General features: G+C 41.0%; 1 protein-coding gene across 1 annotated transcript in view; it reads left to right on the top strand.

Moving 5' to 3' along the window:
* Positions 1 to 23,677, top strand: part of DOCK3 (dedicator of cytokinesis 3) — a 182,691-nt gene that overhangs the window by 116,308 nt on the left and 42,706 nt on the right. Inside the window, exons 18-32 of the mRNA XM_027700784.1 lie at positions 365 to 471; positions 1,159 to 1,330; positions 1,986 to 2,083; positions 3,985 to 4,068; positions 4,407 to 4,507; positions 5,762 to 5,843; positions 10,390 to 10,560; positions 14,004 to 14,196; positions 14,704 to 14,831; positions 15,784 to 15,930; positions 17,956 to 18,054; positions 20,206 to 20,300; positions 22,185 to 22,260; positions 22,954 to 23,054; positions 23,316 to 23,374. Coding sequence (XP_027556585.1) covers positions 365 to 471; positions 1,159 to 1,330; positions 1,986 to 2,083; positions 3,985 to 4,068; positions 4,407 to 4,507; positions 5,762 to 5,843; positions 10,390 to 10,560; positions 14,004 to 14,196; positions 14,704 to 14,831; positions 15,784 to 15,930; positions 17,956 to 18,054; positions 20,206 to 20,300; positions 22,185 to 22,260; positions 22,954 to 23,054; positions 23,316 to 23,374 — 1,713 coding nt within the window. The remainder of the gene's footprint in view (positions 1 to 364; positions 472 to 1,158; positions 1,331 to 1,985; positions 2,084 to 3,984; positions 4,069 to 4,406; positions 4,508 to 5,761; positions 5,844 to 10,389; positions 10,561 to 14,003; positions 14,197 to 14,703; positions 14,832 to 15,783; positions 15,931 to 17,955; positions 18,055 to 20,205; positions 20,301 to 22,184; positions 22,261 to 22,953; positions 23,055 to 23,315; positions 23,375 to 23,677) is intronic.

The raw sequence follows: 23,677 nt of genomic DNA, 5'->3' as shown, positions 1-23,677 counted from the left end.
TGAAGGGGCCCTGCTAACCAGCTGTTTGCTGGATTTATTAAACAGCATTAAAAACATCATGAACAATCAGTACAGGGCCAGACACTTTGTACATGTTCTTCCCTGCTGTTCTTTTGCTGTGTTTTTCTGTAGAATGTTTCTTTACAGGATGACTAGTTTATATTTTGTTATGTTGTTTGATTTGAAACTTGTCAGTCCTTTGCATAGAATTAGAAAGAAGAAATGAGAATTACAGAAGTTGTTTGTTCTGTAAGCTGTGTGCTTTTTGTTAGGCATGTGGAGAAGTTAGTGAGTAACCTTGTGGTGCGTATGGACAGACAGAATATGTACTAATACAATTCCTTCTTTCTATCTCTTGCTACAGCAAAAGACAAGGGAGAAAAGAAGCTCTTTGGTTTTGCATTCACCCCTTTGATGAGAGATGATGGCACTACCTTGTCAGATGATATCCATGAGCTTTATGTTTATAAGGTACTGGTTCTTCTCTGCAGGCTTTTCACCTGCTCGTCTCTACTTCACTTTAAATGAGTAATGGTCATTACATTATCCTTTTCCCCCCTTATTAGAAATATGTATGAGATTAATAGTTGTTTCAAAATTTTATAAATTCAAAATCACATGGTATGGATAGTGCCTTCTATTCTAGGTACAGTTCACCTTTTCCATGCAGATGATGACAATCTATCTGCTGCTAATCCCATCCATTTTGACCTCAGACACACTGGTGTTCATGAGCATTCAGCAGTTCTTCCAGCTCATGGTGTTACTCTGTGCCTTTGTGTGATGACATTATGCTGTACTTCAAGTGCATCATGTTACTACAACTTGGCAGCCCTGCAGTGAGGGATTTGGGTGGGTGCTTTTTCTTACCTGGGTTTATTTCTTCAGTACAATTTTCAGACAGCAGCACTAAGTTGTACAGTTGGAAGATCTTGATAAGTTCTAAAGAGTCAGTGCTTAGGAGCCCACACTTGGTAGGGCTGGACCTGTTTTGTGTGTGCACAGGCCCCAAAGGTGGTAAGCACAGCTTTTTCTTAGAAGTGTCTTTGTGCACCCAGTAAAAAGATCAATAAAAGTACTGTTAGGCAACTGCTGAGGCTGTGAGCATGTGGGATGAGATGGACTAGGTACAGTTCGTTCCGTGTCCTGTGCCCACAGTGTGATGAGAACAGCACATTTAACAACCACGCACTGTACCTGGGGCTGCCCTGCTGCAAAGAGGATTACAACGGCTGCCCCAACATCCCCTCCAGCCTCATCTTCCAGCGCAGCACCAAAGAGACCTTCTCAGTCTCCACACAGCTTTCTTCTACCAAACTGACCCAGAATGGTGAGTAGCTCATTCCTCAAAATTGCCCAAGGCAGCAGGAATTACGAAAGAGAGCAATAAGATGTTTGTGTTTTGCTTATTTTACTAAAATATTCTTTGGTTATAATTTCATTATATATATCGTGGTGTTTTTGAAATGAGCAGAAACTTCTCTTGAGGAAATAAGGATATTGACAGGTGGCAGAGAAATTACAGACATTATGTAAGAGCATTACAAGGTTAAAATGTTAAAGCAGAGTTAATTTTCATTAAATGATTGTAGAACAAAAAGTACAATGTTAGCACTTCTACACAATCCAAAATATGTTTTGTTTGGGTTTTACAGAGTTACTAAGTAAATAAAAATATGTCACAGCAGCATCCCTGAAGCACAAGAAGACAGGATTGGATTGTCCCCAGTGCAGTGAAGTCACATAGGGAAAAATGCAGCCTTTACTCTTTTTAAAGCACTTTACCATTCCTCCATTCATTTCTCTGTTAGTACTATTGACTTACTCAGTATTTTCCTTCTTATTTTCTGCTATATATGTATTATTTCCCAAGAAGTGAGAACTGTAAGAGGTGAACTGTAACATGTGATGAATCTCTGGTGGGTTTGGGGTCCCCATTCTTCCCTTTGCATGTGGTTCCAACTCTTTCTCCCTCTGTTCTGCAGTGGATCTGCTTGCCCTGCTGAAATGGAAAGCTTACCCAGATCGTGTGATGGACATTCTGGGAAGACTGAGACATGTCAGTGGCGAGGAAATTGTTAAGGTACTACATGAAATAACAGTCTGTGATGGTGAATTCAGACCCACATTCAGGCTTCTGAATGTTCCCTCTTACTGTACTTTTTGATTCACGCTGTGAATTTTTATTGTGTATGAATTGGGATTGTATTATGATGAGAAACTGAGCAGGAAAATACATTCCAGGGATTAGTGGATAGTTAGTCCTTGGGGTCAAAATAGAGGTAATCCTTAGTAAAATTCCCTCAGCCAGGTGTGCTGGGAGTGTTGGGTCCCAGCACCAGTTGTTCCAGTCTGCAGGCCCACAGCCTGCTGGAGCAGACACAGCCACTGGTAGAGGTATTTTGGGCAGTCTCACCTGTTCCAGTGCTATTTCCTAAATGACAATCTGAGACCTGGCCCAGGTGTGGTTGGTCCTTTCTGGAGTGGAGGAACAGCTGACTCAGAAAACTTGGCCTTCTCAAACAGGCAGTGCAGTCGATCTGCATTGATATTTTGCAGATATCTTCCAAATGTCCCCATAAAGGACCTTGAAAGTTGAGTTTTGCTCAGGGGCCAGTGAACCATCCTGCACACCTCTTTTCCTGTCCTAGCACTGTGAACTGCTGCCTAGAGCACCATTTGCTCTCTAGTGCATCCAACCACCGCCACCATTTCTGTCTCCCACTCGTAATTTCACCATGTTTTGTAACCACTGTTGCTCTACGTGACAATCCTTTTGTGACCTGGACTTCTTTAGGTCCAAGGAACTTTAAACTGCATTTGAATATTTGTAGTCTCAGCAAAATAACCCTGCATTCCACATATCCCTCTGATAATTTTAGGGGTGCTGAGAACTCTCCCTATTTCTATAAACTGAAAAGTAAAAGATGATTTGTAACAGCAAACAACTAAGGAGAAAAAACCAATGACAAATCCCATCACTTCATTAGTAATTTATGATTAAAACCACTTTACTGTAATTCATTTGAATGTTACCATATCTGGAATGTTAGTCTTCCTGATAGCTTAGTAACAGAAGAGCACAAACCCCATCTATATTGCAATTCTTCAAGAATGTCATGTTTTGTATGCTTTGTTTGCAGGGCAGTACAAGTATCTGTTTTTTTAGAGAAAGACAAAGAAAGATGTGGATTAAATAATTTCGTGGGGAAAAGTAATTGATTCCCTCCATAAATTCAGCTGCCATTTGGCACTGGGATGTGAAGAACAGAATGCAGTAATTCAGAAAAAAAGAAATTTTATCATTCCAGAGACTTCATAAATTGTCATAATTTATTTCTTGTTTTCCACATCATAAATTTAAGTAGAATAGATTAAAAAATCATGAGAGAATGTGCAGTTGATGATCTTGAGCATCCTCCTTCACACTCATCCTTTTGAAGATTGTGCTTTCAGGAAGAAAATCACTGAATTGTCAGTGCTCAGCAAGCTGAGATATTAGGGGGGGAAAGAAACAACTGGCAATATGTAACAGGACCCAATTAATGCTTGTTAGGAAAGCTTTACTTGCTGTCATGCAGCAAAAGTTTTCAGTATTAAACATAATTTGGAGCACCAGTTAATGTTCTTCCAAGCCTTAAATTTGATGCTGAACAGTACCTGATACACTCTAATGACTGCTACTGTTGTTAGGCAGCACTTTTAGTCTGCTCACAGTGAGAGGAACACTCAGTCAAGTTTACAAATCAGCCATGCAGTATATACTCCTTATTTTCTGTTTTTCTGTCATGTTTTTTTAGAAATACTTTTTGTAAAGAGAAAAAATCTTCTTAGTAAAAATCAAATTATATGGACAAAACTGAAGTGGTTTGTCCTCGGCAAGTTTTTCACCAAGATACCAACATGTATGAACTAATTGAAGCAGGGGAGAAATAACCTTTTGAGTACAATTTAATTTGAAATTCTTTGTTTGTGTCATTTTAGTTCCTACAAGATATTCTGGACACGTTGTTTGTAGTTTTGGATGACAACACAGAGAAGTATGGTCTGTTGGTCTTTCAGTCTTTGGTAAGCTCCTGGATGGTTATTTATCTCATGTTCAGTGAGTTTTAAGTTTCTTGTCATCATGTTGCTAGCATTTTACTTCCACGAAATATGAATATGGATCCAACCTTATGTTTTCTATAATGATCTTGGGTGAGGAGGGCAGGACAACCTCGGCAGATCTGAGGGCAGCAATATCTGCTCTCGCTTGGGAGAAGCAAACAATGACATCTAACAACACAGATACTGTTTAAAGGAACTCATGTATTTCATTGTTCCTTGGCTTGGGTAGCTTGTTCATAGATATTTAGCAGCAGAGTGCAGTTTCCTGTAGTGTGGGTTCACTCCTTCATCTCCCTCAGGTGTTCATCATAAACCTGCTGCGTGACAGCAAGTACTTCCATTTCCGGCCCGTGATGGACACCTACATCCAGAAGCACTTTGCAGGAGCTCTGGCTTACAAGTAGGTTTTGTTTATCCACCACTGGAATGATGTCACCATCAGAATCATACCCTTCCTTTCAGCAGTGGTTTCCAAAAGTAAAGTTGCTCAGCTGGAAGTTTTCCAGCACAGCTGTAGGGAAAAGCTGCCGAGTATCACCTGAGCATGGCCGGACTTGGGCATTTCTCTTGCTCTTCTGAACTGGCAAATCTTGCTTTCTCTTTTTTTTGACTGAAGAGACACTCACTCAGCAATAGTTCTTTATCAGTCTGTACTCATGAGCTACCAGGAGCAAACACATTCCTTATCTTAAGGATGTTGGGATACAAGCCTGGAGTGAAAGCTCAGAGAAGTAACTTTAACTTCCTTTTCCAGAGTAGACAGGTTTTCACATAAGATGATGTTCTGTTTGATTGCAATCTAATGTCAGCAGATCATAAATTTAAATTTCAGTTACTTTGAAGATTCTACCTTATTTTCTAGTATTCAAAGAGTCTTGCATCAGATAATGAAATAGATTTTTTAAAGCAGTAAGGGTTCTCATTCAGGGTGTTGCTTTTCTTCTCTTTTAGACCATTTCCTTTGTATTTTTGGGAATATTTTATCTTTGGCCACAATAAACTATTAAAACCAGCTTATAATTGGTTTTGATTGTTTTAAGCCATTCACATTTGTGTGTAATTAAAATAAATATAAAAAATATTCTGTCAATGACAGGGACAAACCCATAGATACTATACAGCACTAGAAGGCATAGTCATGTTGAAAAGATAAAAAGGTGTTCTGCTGTGTTCTCTTTCAGACAAAACAAATGGTTTTTGTTAGTGATGTCTGAAATAAAACATGGGTTTAATACACCTTTATAACAGTCCAGATGGTGGTGTGTACTTGGGAAAATAGATGTATGTATTTTCTTTGTGATCTTAGTTTCTAAAAACTTGGACAAGAGCTGGAATTTCTTATTACAAAAAAAAAAGATATATTTTGATCTTAGAACCATGCCTTTATCAAAGCTGTCTCTTTAATAACATCTTTTTAATGTTCTCTTAGTGTTCCTTATGATTTAAGTCAATTACGGAAAAGAAATTATTTTCTGGTTTTGAAACTTCAATAAATGCAAATATTACATAAGTTCAGTATCAAGGACAGCTATAACTGACCACTGAAATGAAGTGAAATGGGGCTGTTTTGTAGATCTCTCCCTACAAACAAAATGTTTGTTGCCTGTCTAATTTTAAACCAGTGCTGAAGGTTCCTTTTCCCTGTCCAATGCAGGGAGCTGATCCGGTGTTTGAAGTGGTACATGGACCGCTCCGCTGAGCTCGTGCGCCAGGACCACATCCAGGAGGCAATGAGAGTATGTATCCAATGAAAGTGTTGGCTGTCGGTCCCATCTGGGACTACAAACTGTAAATACAATCAAGAGTAGTGTGGCACTGACTTATTTGTTTAACCAGATCTTTTCATATATATATATATATATATATGTACCCTCAGTTTTAATTTTAGGGAGAGATTCACTCTTGTGCAGGAAAAATTGGAAGAATTATGTCTCCTTAAGTCCTTTTGCAGCCCTGTGGAGAATTTTAGTAGTACTTACATCCATGGCCAGTGCATATACTGCATTTATGTGGTCTGCACCATGCCCTTCAATCAGCAGCATTTTTAAATGTAAAGGTGCTGTGGATTAAAGATTTGCTTTTCGTTTCTGGCTGTGGCACAGCTCCATTGTACTATGGGTTGAAGCTCTGGAGTATTTTAAGCAACAGATAAATGAGCCTTTAACTGGATGGAGATTTTTTGAATTAGCACTGCACAGGGCCTGAGCCACAGTTCCATGACAAGAGTACAATCTCACAGGAGCGCACAGCTTTCCAATGGGGTGTGAAACACCAGGGATGTTTTTACTGCTATTAGAGAGAAATCAGAGAATAAATAAAGTGTTAATTTTACTTGTGTAAGCCAGGAAGATGGTGAGTCAAGTACATGAATACAAGATTCCAAAATTTGCAGGAAGGTATTTCTCTTTGAGTGAATGTTCTGACTCTGCTGCTGTCCAAACACTTGGGCCTGGGCACTTGTAGAACTGGTAGCAATGGCAGCATTGGCACTTGCTTTTTCTCACTTGTCAGTACAAATAGGCGAAGCATCTTCCAGGTGATGCACAATGTCACTGCCATTAACTCACTTTCCATCCTGTTAGGATCCTACTCAAATTATACAAGGGTGTTACACCAGTGTTTAATTTGTCCTGTGTAGATATTTACATCTTCTTTGTCATGTTTTTCAACTACAGATTCATAGGGAATGGTAAAAATAGGGCAAAGACATCTTTTCAAGAAATTATTCTTTTTTTCCCCCATCCTTATCCTTCCTCTTTTTTTTTTTTAATTGCAAAGAAATCTATTAAAATTATGAGATGAGAGGAAGGTCTTTAGCTGGAATGACTTCGAGGAGGTTTTCTTCCCTCTCAAACCACTCATTAGTGTTATATGCAGTGCAGCAAATGGAGATGTAGGATATTGTCCCTATCTGCATTTTTTGAATCTCATAGCAGTCCTCTGGCAGTAGTAACTATGAATGCTGGAATGTCTCTCAGAAGCTGGGATTAGTCAGCTTACTGTTTGTGAATAAGGCATGTTCTGTCTAGGGATCCAAGGCAGCTCTTTACCTACTGGGAATCTCAAGGACTTGTAGCTGTTCCCTCCATGAGTGAGGTCAGTTTGAAGACCTGACAGCCCAAGCCTTTCCAAGTACAGGAATTACAATTACCACCAGAGTCTGTGCAGGCCTAACAGCACATCCTCCACCACCCACACTGCTGCCACATCTTATTCAGACAGTTGCCTTTCAGGTGTATCTTGGAGGCCCAAATTAAGGTCTTTATTTTCTTTCTGTTACAGCCAAGTGATTGATTTCATTTCCTTCTTTGTTACCAGATTTTATTTCAGGCATTTGGAGCAAGTTTGTACCAAACCCATTATCATTGCTAATGTGTCATTACTAGTGCTAGATTGTACTGTTGGGAATTTCCGTGGTCTTTGATGTGTTCACTACATTCCTTGCATTAGTAGTTCTTATACTAAGAAAACAGGATAGCTCCTGATCCCTTTTTCCCTGAATTAGCTGTTAAGTGCAGAACCCTAAGGCTGGTGTTGAAATATCTCTGCACTCTTTTTTGGCTCTTGACCAGCCTTGCACATTCATGATGGATATGCAGATGTCTCATAGGATTCTGTTTTCCAGCCCTGGCAGTAGCAAGTGGTGCTCTAGAGTGTTTCTAAAATTTCAAGATTGCTCTTAATTCTCAAAATCTCCTGTGAAACTGCAGCTCCTCTCCTGAGGAACTGTAATGAAAAGGACACCTCTACCTGTGCTAGAACACATTATATCATGCCCCTTTATTATGTCCTATACCCAACTCCACATAAGCTGCGTCTGGGTACAGCTGCCTGTGCCTCCCTGGAGCCTTCTGTAATGAAGTGTCCATGAATGGCTCCACAGCCAGTTTTATTGTCCCTACTAATCATGGCAAAACTTAGGAAGTTTCTCTAGGAGATGCCCTTCCAGCTTCAGTTAACTTCCAGTAGTGGAACCACGGGTGGGTTTTGCCTAGATTGAGGAACCTGCTCACAGGGGAGAGGTGTGTGCTCACCAATTGCATGAACATGCAGACAGATTACGCTTGTGAGGGACCTCCTTTAATTTGATGCTAATTTTTTATATCATGCCAAACATAACAGAAGGCTGGAATTTTATTTCAGGACACTTTTGTGTCTTTAGGCACATACACACATCATGGTTGTGATTTTGTAGGTAGTTAGAGTCAAAGTTAGGGGACCCCTGGTGGCCTAGTGGTTAGCATGCAGGACTCTCACCTCTGCGACCCAGGTTCGAATCCCACCAAGTCCCCCGGGCAGATGGAGCCCGTTAGCCCTGTAAGGCCATCCATCTATGAGAAGGTCACTCTAAACAAACCTACGTCCTGAGGACCTCACTGCCATTGTCCAAGCTCGCTTGGCCCCGGCAGATGAACCTTAGGATTAAAGGGTGGGCTCAGTTCAGCGCAGGCTGTGTCTCACCTAAAAAAATCCATTGCGCAGGCTGGAAAGGTAAAAAGACCTTTCCCCAAATCTTCGTTCGCGAAGACTGGCCATTATTATTATTAGAGTCAAAGTTAGTCCCGGGTGCTCACTGTGCTAACGAGACTTGGTTTGTGTTTTTAGCATCCCAGCCATGTGCCTGCAAACACACGGAATTTGCACTTCACTGCCTGTGTGGGCTCATTGTCCAGGTTCTAAGGATGTGCAGAGCCCTGCCATTTCCCCTTCCACAGGGAATTATGGAAGTTCATATAGAAATCCTCTGACTCATTGCAAAACATAAGCTTCACATTGAAGTTACAAATTATGGTGGTCAGTACCAAACCTATAAAACAGCTCGTGTGAGCACTGACTGTGCTGGATTTGGTGTTAGCACAGAGATGTTAACCTGGAAGAGCTGACTGTGAACCAACTGGCCTTTGTCTGGAAACCAGCCAGAAATGCAGTTGTTCCTTCCTGATGAAGTTCTTTGGTGTAAGGAAGCTTCACCAGGAGATGGTTTAATACAGAAGTATAAATAATGTACTGCTGAATTGCCAAAGCTCCATGATTTCTGGAAAAGGGAAAAAAAGGCTGTCAGAGTCAGTGGCATTTTTGAAATCTGTGATTGCTGAATCTCCAGCCTGTTTATTTCCTGTGCTGAATTTTGAGGATATCATCAAACTATGCATCATATCTTGCCTTGATCCTGTTTTCATTGTGAATTATGATAAGCCCTCAGGGAAGGAGTGAAGACCGGTGTCACTGATATTTAGTGCATTTCGGTGTTGACAGTTGCGTGCACCAAGTGATCAAAAAGGCTGTGTGGGATGTCACCCTGCAGGGTTGGTGTCTGGGAGAACTGTTGATAGGTTGGTAACTTGTCACAGCTGCGCAGAACAGTGTGTTTTCTTCATCAGTGTTGATAAATGCAGTTCTCTATAATGCCATTTACAAAATTTTGCAGATGTTTAGGTTCAGATTTACCCTACACATGTCACAGAACAACTTACCATTCTACCACAAAAAGACCCAATTTGCTAGTCCTGTGTCTCTCACACATCATGTACTGGGTTGAATTCCATCTTGGGTGTGGGTTATTCTCCCTCTGCTGGGTGCTCTCCAGGTTTTGTGTGGAATAAGAAAAGGAAGACACCTTAACTTATCACAGTGTGAAGTAAAGAGGTGCTCACTGCAGTGTGGCTGCTTGTCCTGTGCTGCCAGAGGGCTTCACGTGCTGCCCTCGTCTCCTATTTCCACGTCTGCATTTATTTCTGTTGTGCATGTGGCTGCCAGAAATAAAAGGTGAACGTTGCTGTTGTGTTCAAATTGAAAAGTAGATTTACTTATTTCCAGGTAACCGTTCTGCTGTTCCAATGACAGTCCACTGACTGTAATCTAGATTAGCTAACTTGAATAATTAATGGTACAATTTGAAAGTAAACAGGAGAACAGCTTCTTCTGTCACTTCAGTCATTGTATCAAGTAATGAGAAAACTAGAAGTTTCTTACCTGGACCAAGATTTTCCTAAAATTATGTAACTCCTATTTGTCTGTTTGACAGACAAATGTGCATACTTTTTTTGTTAGTGGGACATGCTAATAACAAAGATTATTGGTTGAGAATGGGTACTTGCCTATGAGTAGCTCTTCCTTAACTGAATTATGTAACTTATAAAACCTGTTTTTCTTTCTCCTTTCTAAAACTGAAGAATTTAGTAATTATGCACCTAGAATCTTTCCTGGTTCTCTTTAAAGCTCCTTTATTTTTCTTTCTCTCTTTTTCTCTGTCTTAATCTCCTTCCACTCCTGCTCCTTAAGGCCTTGGAATATCTTTTCAAGTTCATTGTCCAATCTCGGATCCTTTACTCCAGAGCTACTTGTGGAATGGAGGAGGAACAGTTCCGCTCCAGCATCCAGGAGCTTTTCCAGTCCATCAGATTTGTGCTCAGCTTGGACAGCAGGAGCTCTGAGACTCTCATCTTCACACAGGTTTGCTATTTTTTACACTTCCACTGGCAAACCAAGAGGCGGCTGTTTTCTGCACGGGTAGTAGTTGTGGGCACATGGGGATTAAATGCAGATTAATAGAGTTTTCCCCTCCAGCAAGCTGATGATTCTGGAAAACAACACAGCCAGTTGAAGGTGTTAGGCAGTAGCTTTGCACAGGTGAGCTGGACTGTGGGCTCTCAAGGGGAAGGTGACTTGTCACAAGAGAACACAGTTTCTGCTCTTCACAAAAGTAAACTGCATTTTTAAGTCTCGTTCACGTGTCTGACTGTTGCCCTCAAGAATTTTTAAATCCTTAATTATAGTAGTTCAAATCAATACTTAACATTCACAGCAGCATCACAGTAGAGAAGTTCAATTGACGTACTCACAGTCAGGTAAACTTAATTCCAGCACACACTAAAATTATGGTCAGAATCATGTGCAGCCTGACCACAAGCATGTTGTGATACTCACATTTAATACATCACTTTGAATATGGCCCAGGGGACTTCACGAAGACTTCACATGAGCTTAAGCTACTCCTCAGAGTGAGTGAGGATGCTGCTAAGTTTTCATTCCTATTTTAAAGATCACTGTAGTACATTACATACTTCTGCATTTGAAAGTTCTAAACAGTAATGTCAAATGTGCTGCATGTGCCTCTGCTCAGATGTCAGAAGGGACCACCCTGGTAACATGAAGGTGATTTGTCCTCACTAATACAGAATTACAGATGTTTTGAATACCTGCTGTGGTTTGCCAAAGCAGCAGCTGCTGTGAATGGTGCAGCCAGGCAGTGACTCCACTGGTTAGGGAAGCTGCCAGTGCTGTGATCTCTTTCTTAAGAAGCTGCTCTGAAAGCTTTTGAGAACAGCTGCTCCAGTCTTTTATTTAATCACCCATTAGTATAGTAAATGGGCCAGGAACATGAGAAATCAGTGCATGGAATTTTGCAGACAAAGTGATGGTGAATAGAAACAGCATCTTATGATTGTTTTCCAGTTGTGTTGGTCACAAATACAGAGGGGGACTCACTTTGAGGATGGGGGTATTCTCCCTTTTTCTCTTTGTTTCTCTTTATTTATTTTTCCCTCCTTTCTCTCACTATGGTACTTCTTACTTTGGACTTTTGTAATTTGTAAAGCCTGTCCTTGTTTAATCTTTGAAAAGTTTGCTTTTTGTTTCCCCCTTGCCACTGTGTTGCCCCTCGATCCCACTTGCCCCATAGGCCTCCCAGCCTGGAGGGCAGGCGAGCGGAGCCGGGACTTGTGCCCCACAAAAATGTGGGGGCACGTCAAGGCCGTCATTTAACTGTGTAAGTAACGACCCCACAGCCGCACAAGTGTTTCGTCCTGGATGTTCCCAATTAATCTCTCTTCCCTACCCCAAACCCTCTTTTTCCTGCATATAAAGTGGAATTTCATGTTTAAGTGGCTGGTGCTTTGAAACTAGGAGATGTGGAGTATTTCAGTATTTAAGGAACAGTTTATGGCATCCACACATTGAAAAGACAGTACTGAGGGTGTACACAAGATTCTGTAAGTCAAATTGTTCAGGAGAGCCAAGGATTTGTTTATATTTGATTATTAGTTCTGGAAGTCTGGACAACTGTTAAATACCTATAGAAATGCTCGAGGCCCTGGCAAACATAATTTCCCTCACACTTGTCCTCATCTCCAGGATATTTGAGAGATCTCAGTATAGTTCTTTCCAGCAATGAGAGTAAAACTGATTTCCTTCCTTCCAGGCAATTAGTTTGACATGAGTAATGTTCCAGCCTATTTTAGGGTGTTGCACAAAAATGGGCCCTTCAAGGAACTGATGAAATGATGAAGCCTCAAGAGAGCTCCAGAGCTTCCTGAAGAGATCCCATACATACCCTCAGATTGCTGCTGGATATACAGAAATCATTCTGCTTTACAAATAATAGCTAGAAAGTTGAGGAAAACTTCTGTAAGGATATCTGGGGCCAGTATTGTAATTTCACTTGTATTATCCCAAAGATAAAGATTTGTGACTGTTCCAGCTTTCCAAGAGTACCATGAGCTGTTGAGATGACTCAGACTTGTTGATTTTGTTAGTACATTGTATGTATGTAGCAACAAATAGGTGACAACACCCGGGAGGCTTTGTGGGGGTTTGTGTAATCTGAGTGGATGGTAACAAAACGAGGTGTTGAGAGAGAAGAAGGTAAACTTACATTCAGAATAATTTAATGAGCTCTACAGTATTAGTTGTAAAAATAACTTAGATTTTGCTCAAACACTGTTAAATAGATTTTGTTGTTTGAAGGAAAAGATACTTGGAACACAGACTTGGCAAAGGACGAGGCTGGGTATTATATGGATTAGGGGAGGCATGTCAGTATGAGGGAGGTAGAGAAATGTTTAGGCAATGGGAAACCAAAAACGTCTGTGAGGAAAAGGAAATACTGAGAATACTGAAGTGGTGAGGCTCTGGAAAGACAAAGCTGAATGGAGATCTGCACAAATTCTGGTACATCTGAACTTCTGCAGGAACTCAGTGTGGTTTGTGTGGAGAACTTTGGGCAGGAGAGGTGGAAATGGCACAAAGGGAAGAGTGGAAGTGGGGCCAGTTCAAGAAAGCAACCATGTAGGAATTTTAGTAGTTATAATGAGGAAGCAGGTATGGACCTTGGCTAAGATGTAGAGGAAGAAAGAGAAGAATTATAAAACATTAGAGGTGTGTGGCAGTTTTCTCGTAAGACATCATGTCTGTGCAACTTCAGCACAGGGCAGTGCATGGAATTTTCCACTCTTGTGAAGAAATTAATTGAAAAATGGGAAATAGGAGATGAAGAGTTTTTTGTTGCTGTTGTGCTGGTACTGTTTGCACTTGAGGAAGCACTTCCAAGGATAACTCCAGCTTACTGGAAATATCTGTTACTGCAGGAATCACATGTGCACTCGCATGATGTGATGCCTCCTTCACGTGAAATCACACCCCACCCCCTGTTGCAGGAATCCTGATGTCACGTGGCAGTGCTGCTGTGGTTAAGGGTCTGCCAGCATGTTCTTCAGGATATTTCCTGAAGAGTTTTAACTGTCTTAGGTAGTTGCTTAGTACAAAAAATTTGTGTGGAACTCTAATCAGAAGCAAGTGTTGTATTTATTGAAAAAAGTAAATCAACAGAAATGGACTATTTTCTGTCCTCTGGTACCTCAGTTTTTTCCTGTGTTTTAAGCTGTGTCCTAAAGTGCAGCCTTTGAAGCCATACCTGTGTGCTCCACTTACTGTGAGAGTATTGCAGCAGCACTTGATGTTTATATACTACGTGTGATACGTTCACTGTGAACTTTAGGAATCACAAAAACATGAACAGCAGCCATAGCAGCCCTTCTGGCAGACCCTTAATTCAGTTTTACTGCTGCTCCCATCTCACCGCCCTGGCTGCAGTGACAGAGTTCCCGTCCCTCCCCCAGGCCGCTCTGCTGAACTCCTTCCCCGCCATCTTTGACGAGCTGCTGCAGATGTTCACGGTGCAGGAGGTGGCCGAGTTCGTGCGGGGCACCCTGGGCAGCATGCCCAGCACTGTGCACATCGGGCAGTCCATGGACGTGGTGAAGCTCCAGTCCATCGCCCGCACCGTCGACAGCCGCCTCTTCTCCTTCTCAGGTGAGGCACCGGCACCCAGGGCCAGTCCTGCTGCTGACCCAGAGCACAAACACATCGTGTTATTTGGCCAGATCTCACTTGATGCTTTGCATTGCTCTGCTACTGTTGCCATGGATAGGAAGAAAACCTCCTTTCCTTCTTATGCCTAAAGAAACAGGGGGATAGGCATGTGAGAAACCCACCACATTCCTTTAAAATATCATTAATCTTCATAGTATAACTTCAGTATTTCTTCGGCTCAGCCTTCTAGTAATTCTTTTAAGAACTGAATGAAAAACGGTTGAAGATTGTGAGTTTATTTCACACATAAAAGTGTGAATGAAAGAAGTAATGAAGGTAATAGCGGGAGATAAAAAGCACTGTTGGGTTTATCTTCCCTCAAGTTAGTGCACTCAAATAATTCTTCTCAGTGAGAATGGTAACAGCACAGAATCTTGTTTAAACCATCTATTGTAATTGTTTATTGATTTTTTTTCCTTAAATTTGAAATTATTTTCCTTCTTTCAGAGTCCCGGCGCATCCTGCTACCTGTAGTTCTTCACCACATTCACCTTCACCTACGACAGCAGAAGGAGCTACTTATCTGCTCTGGGATCCTCAGTAGTATCTTCTCCATAATCAAGACCAGTTCTTTGGTAAATCTGCTGCTTGATTTTATTTTATTTTTAATTCCACCACTGATTTAGTAACATGAGAGATTTTTATAGATTAATACAGGTTTTTCGAAGAAACTTTTAAAAACAAAATTCTGCTAACTGTCAGCAGGAGAACATCTGAACTGAGGGTCTGGATCTGTGTGTGTGACTCAGAGCATTCTGATTACACAGGGTTCTTGCTCTTAGGAGGGGAAAAACGCATACGCATTCACCAGGTTTGACACTGTTTAATTTTCTTCATCCAAGCCCAGAACTTAGATGTCAGTGGAGTTTAAAAGCTCTACACAGCTCGAGGACTTGTAGTTCTGCCAGAGACAGTAACTAGCACTTTGTGATTCACATTAAGAGAATACTCTGAAATTATCCAATCAATGAAATCCCACTTAGTTCTGGAAATTGCTGCTGAGTTTAAACACCCAGCTTTGATGGTCATAATACTCTGATCTCACATGATAACCAGATCATTTAAAGCAATGCTTACAAAGAGGGGCTGGGGAAGCTTCCCCACCTGACTCTAAAGTAGGAAGCTCATGGTGCTAAATATAATTCAACGTGTATTTCCAATTACAAGTCATGGTTCTGTGTGAAAGGAATGAGATGGAAGGTATCATGGAAATCAGCTAAAATAATAGTGCCGTGGAATAAAGGTTCCTGAACATAATTTGATCCCGTTGTGGTTCTAGACCTTTGTTTATAGATTTACCTTTGTGGCTGTGACCATGAATGTTTCCATCAGAGACTGTCGAGGTAACACACACATTCTGGCAGAACAGCAGGATCTGGTACCAGTGAGGAATTTGATTGCACTTTGAACCTCTGTTATGGAGCTCTCTGTCCAGACGAGGTTGTGGTATAGCTGACTCAGCAGAATTGTCTTTGCCAGTTCCATTCTCCCCATTTCTAACTGTCTGTTTGCTCACACTTGCTGTAGGAGGGAGATGTCGTGGAGGAGGTTGAGATGATGGTGGAGAGCCTCCTGGACGTGCTTTTACAAACTCTGCTTACAATCATGAGTAAATCGCAGTCTCAGGAGGCGGTAAGAGGGCAGCGCTGCCCGCAGTGCACAGCAGAAATCACTGTTAGTAACTAACAATCAGTTTCTATTTCCTGCTTCTCTAACCTCTGGTTCAGTCCCTCACCACCACTGGCACCTCATCATCATCTCTGCTGCATGAACACCCAGGGCTTTGGCTCTTTCCCTTAATAAGCCACAAACCCATTCCTTTCTCCATGCACTGCAGGAAGCAGTGGAGCTCAGGAAGCTTTTGTGCCTTTCCAGGTTATTTTCTTGTTTGTCTTTGCAGCTCTGATTGAGAGTTATTAATTAAAACTTGAGGCCTTGGGGAGCTACCTCAGGCTTCACCTCTAAGTAGGTGTCACCAAGGGCTAGATGAGCATGAGGCCATGATTCCCAAGACTGAGAATATGATAATGCTCAGTGATTGTCCCTTTGCTAAAACACCCTGGAGAGCTTCTGTCCAGGGTCACAGAGTATTTATTTATTATACTTTTTCCAAAGAAATTAAGAGATCCTAAGTCAAGTGAGCTGTTGAGCTTGGTGGGGAAAGAGGGAGTGTCCAGGCTGTGTCCAGGCTGGCAGCATAAAGCCACAGGGAAGAAATTTTTCTTTGCCATACAATGGAAGAGAAGAAAAGGAATAGAATTTTGCCATTCACCTTTCTTCTCTTCTGGATTTGTGCCCTTTTCTATTCTAGCCTATTTCAGTCTATTTTTGCTTGTCGTAGTCTCTAATGCAGCTTTTGCACAATGTGGGATGTTGAGCTGCTGTTCAGAACATCCTTTTTTTAGACTTGCTTTTTTGTCAAGTGGCTGAAGCCTCAGCGGTGCTGCTGGGGGCAGATGTGCACTCAGGTACCCTTCTCACACAAAGCTGTATCTTCCCTTGTTAGCTCAGATCACGAGATGTTCTTTGATACAGGACAAGAAAGGGGCTGGCTTGCAAATGTCCAGTAACCTCTCAGTTTCCCTTTACTCCTGCCATTTGACTTACTGCTGTTTACCACATGCCACCTCATAGAGAAAAGCACACCTTTCTTCCTAATGAAGTTCAGCCCCGTAAAGTTTATTGGAACAACCTTTGTCAAAACTTCTGGGTAGATGCTTGAGTCAATTAGAAAAAAAAAAGAAAGAATGGGCAGTCCCAAGTCTAAAATCCCCTTGTATTTGTTCCTGAATTTACACATCACAGCACAGTGATATGTGGATTCTTACTAGATACTGCTCAGAATGTAGTTTGTGTATTTTACAAATTAGTTGCTCATTGTTGCAGAGAAAAACAGTGTTGTGCAAGGGACTGGCAGTCAAAACACCCAGTACTGATGTTCTTGGCACTGCCTTGCTTGTTCTCTTGGACAGATTGCTTAACTTCTCTGTGCTTTGCTTTCAGATTTGTAAAATGGGGGAGCTCCTCTTTGGAAAACACTTTGGGATGCTGTGGTAACTGGTTAGGGGGCATCTGCTTTGCAGGGCAGAAATGTAATTGTAGCTCATGTGGGCTTATCCACACCGTACTCAGGATGTCTGACTGCAATCCTGTCAGTACTGCAGCTATGACAGCACAGAACTTGGTGAACACTAATAAGCCATATATTTACAAGATTCCAGACACCTTCTGTAGCCCAGCATGATCCCAAGCTGTCACTGCTACACTGGTCTGAGTGTCTGAGCCAATTAGTCCCAATAGTTCCTGGTATGTCGGCATGAGCTGCAGTCACACCTCTGATAGACACTGGTTATTAAGTGCCTGAAAAAAGGTGATTGTCAAAACCTGCATGCTTGGAGGGTGATTTGTTCACGTCTGTATTAATAATATAAAATTATTTTTGGTAAGACTGCAACATTGGTTAAAAAACCTTTAAAACTGGCATCTGTGGAGGAGCCTCTGAGAGGTGTATTCCTGTGTATTAACAGTAATTGAGGAACTGTTAACCTGCAGTACTTTTAATCTCTGCATGACAGCTTTCCCCTCATAGGCATTGGGGCCATTTCAGACCCCTCCCTTTATACCTTCCCCCGGGTTAAGTTTTTTATTTATGAAATTTCAAGATTGTCTGAATCAAAGAGTTTCTCATTTGGTCAACAGGGAGAATATGTCTCCTGCCTTTTATCTTTGCTTCGTCAGATGTCAGACACTCACTTCCAGCACTTACTGGACAACTTCCAAAGCAAGGATGAACTGAAGGTACACCAGGATACGATGTTTGTAGGGCAATTCCCTCAGAATGGGAGAGCAGAGGGGAATCTCTCCAGCATCACTTGCTCTGCTAATCGTTCCCATCCACTGGCACTCTGTTGAGGGATCTTCCTTTCACTTTTGTAATCAGAGGTGTTGTGTTGCAAAAAACATTTAAGACCACAGGGCACCGAATTAGCTTTATAACAGCAAATAAAGTCCCAAGATAGATGTTGTTCGACATAAAGGATATCGTAATTGTACCATATAAAACACACTCAGAGGAACAGGATTTTTTTAATCCTGTGAATGTGAAGTCAGTTGTTGTAAAGCATTTTACTAGGTGTTCAATATGCATTGGAGCTTTCTTACAAAGAGCATTGATTTTATGCCAAAAGAGAATTTCAAGCCTTTTGGGGGATACAAATGTCTCTAGCAGATGAAATCTTTTTTGGGAAAGCAGTAACCTTACCACTCCACTTGCTGCACCCTTCTTTGTGAACATTAACTTACATTAAGGCTCTCCAGGAACAGCTGGGGTTGAGGAGGGGTGCAAACCTCGCTGGTGACTTTTTGCCTCTGACATTTTGAAATGGCATATCTCACAAAAGCAGAAACTTTTTACCTCAGCTTCCATTGGGAGGAGGAGTATCTCCAATGACAGCCTGTTTAAAAGACAGAATAATCTTATAGATAAAGACAAGCTTTTATATAAAATGCTTTTGGTTAGCATGGCACTCACTAAAATATGCACAACAAGAACAATGTGATGTGGCAGGAACTTCTGTTGCCTTATGAAGTGAAACAGAGAAACAGTGAGGAGTCCTTTCTGAACAGACTTTCAGCTCCTAAATGTGTGCATATAGAGAGGCTGAATAAATCAGGGAGATGAATTTGGGATGATAAAATTCTTACCTTTAGGTCGCAGGAATGAGTGTATCTGAGGTTGATGGTTGTCTGAGATTACTACCTTTCTGGTAACTTTCAAATGGTTCACAGGAAAATGATTTGGTAAATTAATTCCTATTACATTTTAATATTTGTTTTAAAAGCTATCTAAACTATAGTTTTTATGTCAGACCCATGAAAAAGGTAATTGAACTGAAATTTGTCTTTACGCCCATAAGAACAAACACTGTTGCATCTCTGATAATCTGAGGGTCTCTTCCAGGAGAGGAACAAAGGCTGAAGATTTTATATCCAAATGATTTTCAGCCCTCAGTTGACCTAATAACATATATTGCTTTTTTTTCCCCTTCAAATATTGCTATAATAATATTTTCAGTATTTTTTCTGGCATGGAAAGGCATTATGTTCACTTATCACTGTTACACAAAGGGCAAAATAAGGCCAAAAGTCAAGGACCTTCTAATGCTTTACTCCGTGCTCAGTTACACCAGGATATTAATCACACCCCCCCCACTAGGGGATAATGGTAGGATGGTTTTAAGAAACCCTGTGCTGTTACTTTCTGTGCCATCTTGATTTTATGTGGAAACAAAACAATAAAATCATGATTTGCGAAAACTTGGCATGTTTAATCCTCACTGTTGTTCTGTACAGACACAGAGGTGCAGGTGGTCAAAAACCAGAAATGTCTTCAGGTTTGGGGATTTTTTTTGGAAAGCAAATATTCACCTGAATGTGTTTAAGAGCTCTTTGCTGCTGCATGTTGCCAGAAATGGGGTTTTCAGTTACTATTTTAAAAAGAGTGTGTAGGAGTTTTATTGGGCTTGGGTGTGTGGTTTGTTCTCGAATTTGTGACGTAAGTGCAAAGAGATTTGGACAGATGAATTAATTAAATGAATGCATAAATAAGTGATCATGAGTCCAGTATATTTGAAAATAGCTGCAAATTGACACTGGAACTCTGTGTGATAATGTGAGAAGTCATATACAATTATGCACATAAGGAACATTTTCGTCTTACTGTAGAAGTTAAGATTTAAAAGAAGTTGCAACTTGTTCAGTACGTATTAGATGCAAACAAAAGGAGTAGAGCCATATCTAAAAATATGTTGCTTCCATTTTCCAGGTGAATGGCCTTGCAACACAAAGCTCAAGTGGAGCACACTTAGTTGAACTGTCTTTCTTGTAGTCAAGAAAATAGATTAATCTGCAGCTGCTGGGGATGTTTAATTTTTTTTCCCTGTGTGACAGGAGTTCCTCCTGAAGATTTTCTGTGTGTTTCGGAACCTGATGAAGATGAGTGTCTTTCCTCGAGACTGGATGGTGATGAGGTTGCTCACCAGCAAGTAAGTAGAGAAGCAGGTACAAAGTGTTGACATTCCGTATCAGAATTCAGGCAGTTAAAACCTGTCATGCTGTGTTTCATCAGGAATTCTGTAGTGCTCATCCTCATTCTGCTGTTATTTTAACACTCTGGACCAAACCTCTGTGTTTGTTAAATGTCGCTGTTGGAATGGACACGACACTGAAATCCACTAGAAAGGTTTATTGAAGAGAATAGAAGAAAGCACCAGCTTGCACTTTTACAGCTCCTTTTATACATTTCTTAGGCACATGTATTCTTTACAGATAGGTTAATTTCAAACACAGCAACACAATCTCATGGCTGATAGGTTGACTCTGTCAGTTTTACTTTCCCACAGGCTCTCTGCACATCTGTTCTGTTATCTTTTATGTTTACATCTTTCTCAGTCACTTTATCCAAAACAAGTTCTTGTTTCTCATGGACAGCTTTCCTCCTGGTGCTTTTCCCTTCTTCCAGGGTACATCGATATGTTGTCAGGGCTGATGCCTTCATTCTCAATCATATTCTCATTCCATGTTAGGGTCTCGGTCCAGCTGAAATTCCCCACAGCTAAACTCTACCAGTTTTCACAGACATCAAAGAGTTGGAAGTTCAAAGCCAAAGATGAGGGAGCTGCCCTGAGGGTGAGCTCCCCACACCAAGGGCTGCTAACAGACCTCTCCCTCCCCTGCTCAGGGAATCATTGCATTGAACATCTGTGCCTTCCCATAAACATCACCCCTGAACCGACCTGGAGGGAGGACTCAGGTATTTTGGAAAGGGAGGAGCAGACCCCAGCGATGGCACCAAAGCATTACATACAGAGATACTTCTCAATGCAGTTGTTATCTACCATTTTAATGCTTCCTTTTGTCTCAGTTTGCTTGTGATGGGTTAAGCTCTGTGCTGTTGGGAGTGGCAGCAGTGCTGAACACAGGGTGGCTGGAATTATTTAGTAGTCTCCTTAGCTAAACTGGCTGTGGAATTACCAGTGACTGAAAGACAACCAGAGGGTTCCCATTACAAGGAAACACCATGGAAGTGTTCCTAAAGGCTGCCTGCTCAGCTGAGCTGAATGCTCTGAGTCCACCCTGCTAATGAGAAGTGAAAGAAGTGCATTGCAGTATTTCAAGCGTAAAGACTCAGTGAAGTTCTGTAGGAAAAGAAAAATCCACGTGAGAGAGCAGCTCCCTCAGATGCTGCAGGTTATCCCTTCCTTTTGGTGTTATTTTGCCACAAACCTTTACACTCACAGGTATATTTAGAAGTGTTACTGGAGTATTGCTTGCATGTGAATCAGATGTACTCGCTTTTTGATACTATTGCTGCCTTATCTACATGGTATTTATTAATTTCTGAATTTATCACATGCCTTGACTGCCTTTCACTAAGGTGTATTTAGCCACCAACAAAAAAACCCCAGGGGACCAAAAATTGGCAAAATACAAATATCTTGAGTTGAATATGAGGCCAGACAAAGGACAATTGTATAGCAAAGAACAAAATAGCTCAAACTTTTTGAGTTGCTCTTCTCTGGGGAAAAAAATAAATCTTTCTGCATAAAATAATAAGAAAAGGAGTGTCTTGTTCCATTTCATTGGAGGTCATAGGGCTCAGCCATGCAAAATAGACAGGATTTTAAATGCTCCTGTGTGAATTTCAAAAGTTACAATTATGGTGAAGGTTCTTAATCTTGTATGACTTAATACAAATTGTTCATTAAAGCGCAGAAAGAAAGGATATTTCTGTGCAAATCTCACAGTGATTACAAAAAGAATGCTCATCTCTGTACCTAAAGTTAAACCAGCACCACCAACCACTGTAAAACGTTGTACTCCAGATTCAAATGTTCTCTTCATTTTCTTCTCTTTGTTTTTGCCTGCAGTATCATAGTTACAACAGTTCAGTACCTGTCTTCTGCGCTGCATAAGAATTTCACAGAAACAGACTTCGATTTTAAAGTAAGAATTGATTCTCAGAAAACATTCTGACATCTTTTTAAACCAGCAGCAGTAAAGGAGCAAGAGCTGCTCTCTGCATTAGCTGATTATATTTGCAGCATTTATCTGGGTGTGTGTGAGGAAGATGACCTGATAAAGGACAGGGGTGGGAATCTGCTGTGGAATGCAGGGGAAGTAGGACAGATACAGCGTGAGATCAAATCAGGGAAATTGAGCCCTTTGTAAAGGAAACAACTATCTCCATAAGCAGTGGAGCTAATGGAATGTGCTGGCTTCCAGATTGATGGCTGATGGAATGTAAACTCAGGCAATGCTCTTCCTGAAGTTGGGGTATTAATGGTCTTCCTCTCCCAAAGGTCTCTCATTCTGGCTGCTGACATGAAAAGGGGAGGAACGCGGGATCTCAGACTGTGTTGTCCCTGTGTCTTATGTAGCTGAAGATGGGCAGCAAGTTCAGTGTTAGTAGGGCAAAGCTGCCAGAATGTCCCTGGGGCCATGTGCACACAGGAGGGCTGAAATTTTTTAAGTTCTTAATAGGTTTTAAATAATCCATTGGTATCCTTAAGAGTTTAGTATCTCCATTGTAAGATACATAGTGGTTAAATTAAGTCTTGATTACTTGATTACTTTCTACACTTGTTTAAAGCTTAGTCCTTGGAGTGTGATGTTACAAAATTCTTTCCCTTGTCACAGGTCTGGAACTCTTATTTCAGCCTGGCAGTTTTGTTTATAAACCAGCCAAGTCTCCAGCTAGAGAGTGCTACACCTGCCAAGAGGAAGAAGATTCTGGATAAGTAAGGACATGTTTTGTTGGGTCCCCACCTCAAAAAAAGAGACTTCTTTTTCTGGGATTTATTATGGTACTTGGGAGTGGAAGTGCCTGGGCAATAAATAAGTAGATCTCCTAATACAATGTTCAGTCAAGTTTTTTGGTATTTTTATGTTGACATAAATGTGAACTGATTTTTTTTTTAACAATTGGATTATTTTTTTGTTCACATCACTGCCTTGCCAGTTTTTGTTCCATGGGCAGTTGTGTCTCTCTTCTCTTTCAGATACGGTGATATGAGAGTGATGATGGCATATGAGCTCTTCAGCATGTGGCAGAACCTGGGTATGTCTCTCCCTCCTCTGACCTGACAACCAAAGCCAAAGAAGCCCCCATTGCCCCATTTTTCCCCCATTTCTGTTGGATTTTCTTTTTTTTTTTTCCTTTTTGTGCCATTACAGAACACTTTGTTTCTCCAAAGAGGTGTAAAACCAGGAAGGACTCCTCCCACCAAAACTGTTCTCCACTGTCCATCATACTTTTTTATTTGAAATAACACATTCTTAGGAATTGGAATGCTTTCTTCTCAGGGAATTTTACACAGCTATAACCAACTTTATAATTTTTTAGATGATTCAAAATTATAGA

This window comes from Neopelma chrysocephalum, unplaced genomic scaffold, assembly GCF_003984885.1.
Source record: "Neopelma chrysocephalum unplaced genomic scaffold, ASM398488v2 Primary Assembly neopelma1_147, whole genome shotgun sequence".
Taxonomy (NCBI): domain Eukaryota; kingdom Metazoa; phylum Chordata; class Aves; order Passeriformes; family Pipridae; genus Neopelma; species Neopelma chrysocephalum.
Note: the sequence above shows the minus strand (reverse complement) of the source record. Positions and strands in the feature narration are given on the sequence as shown.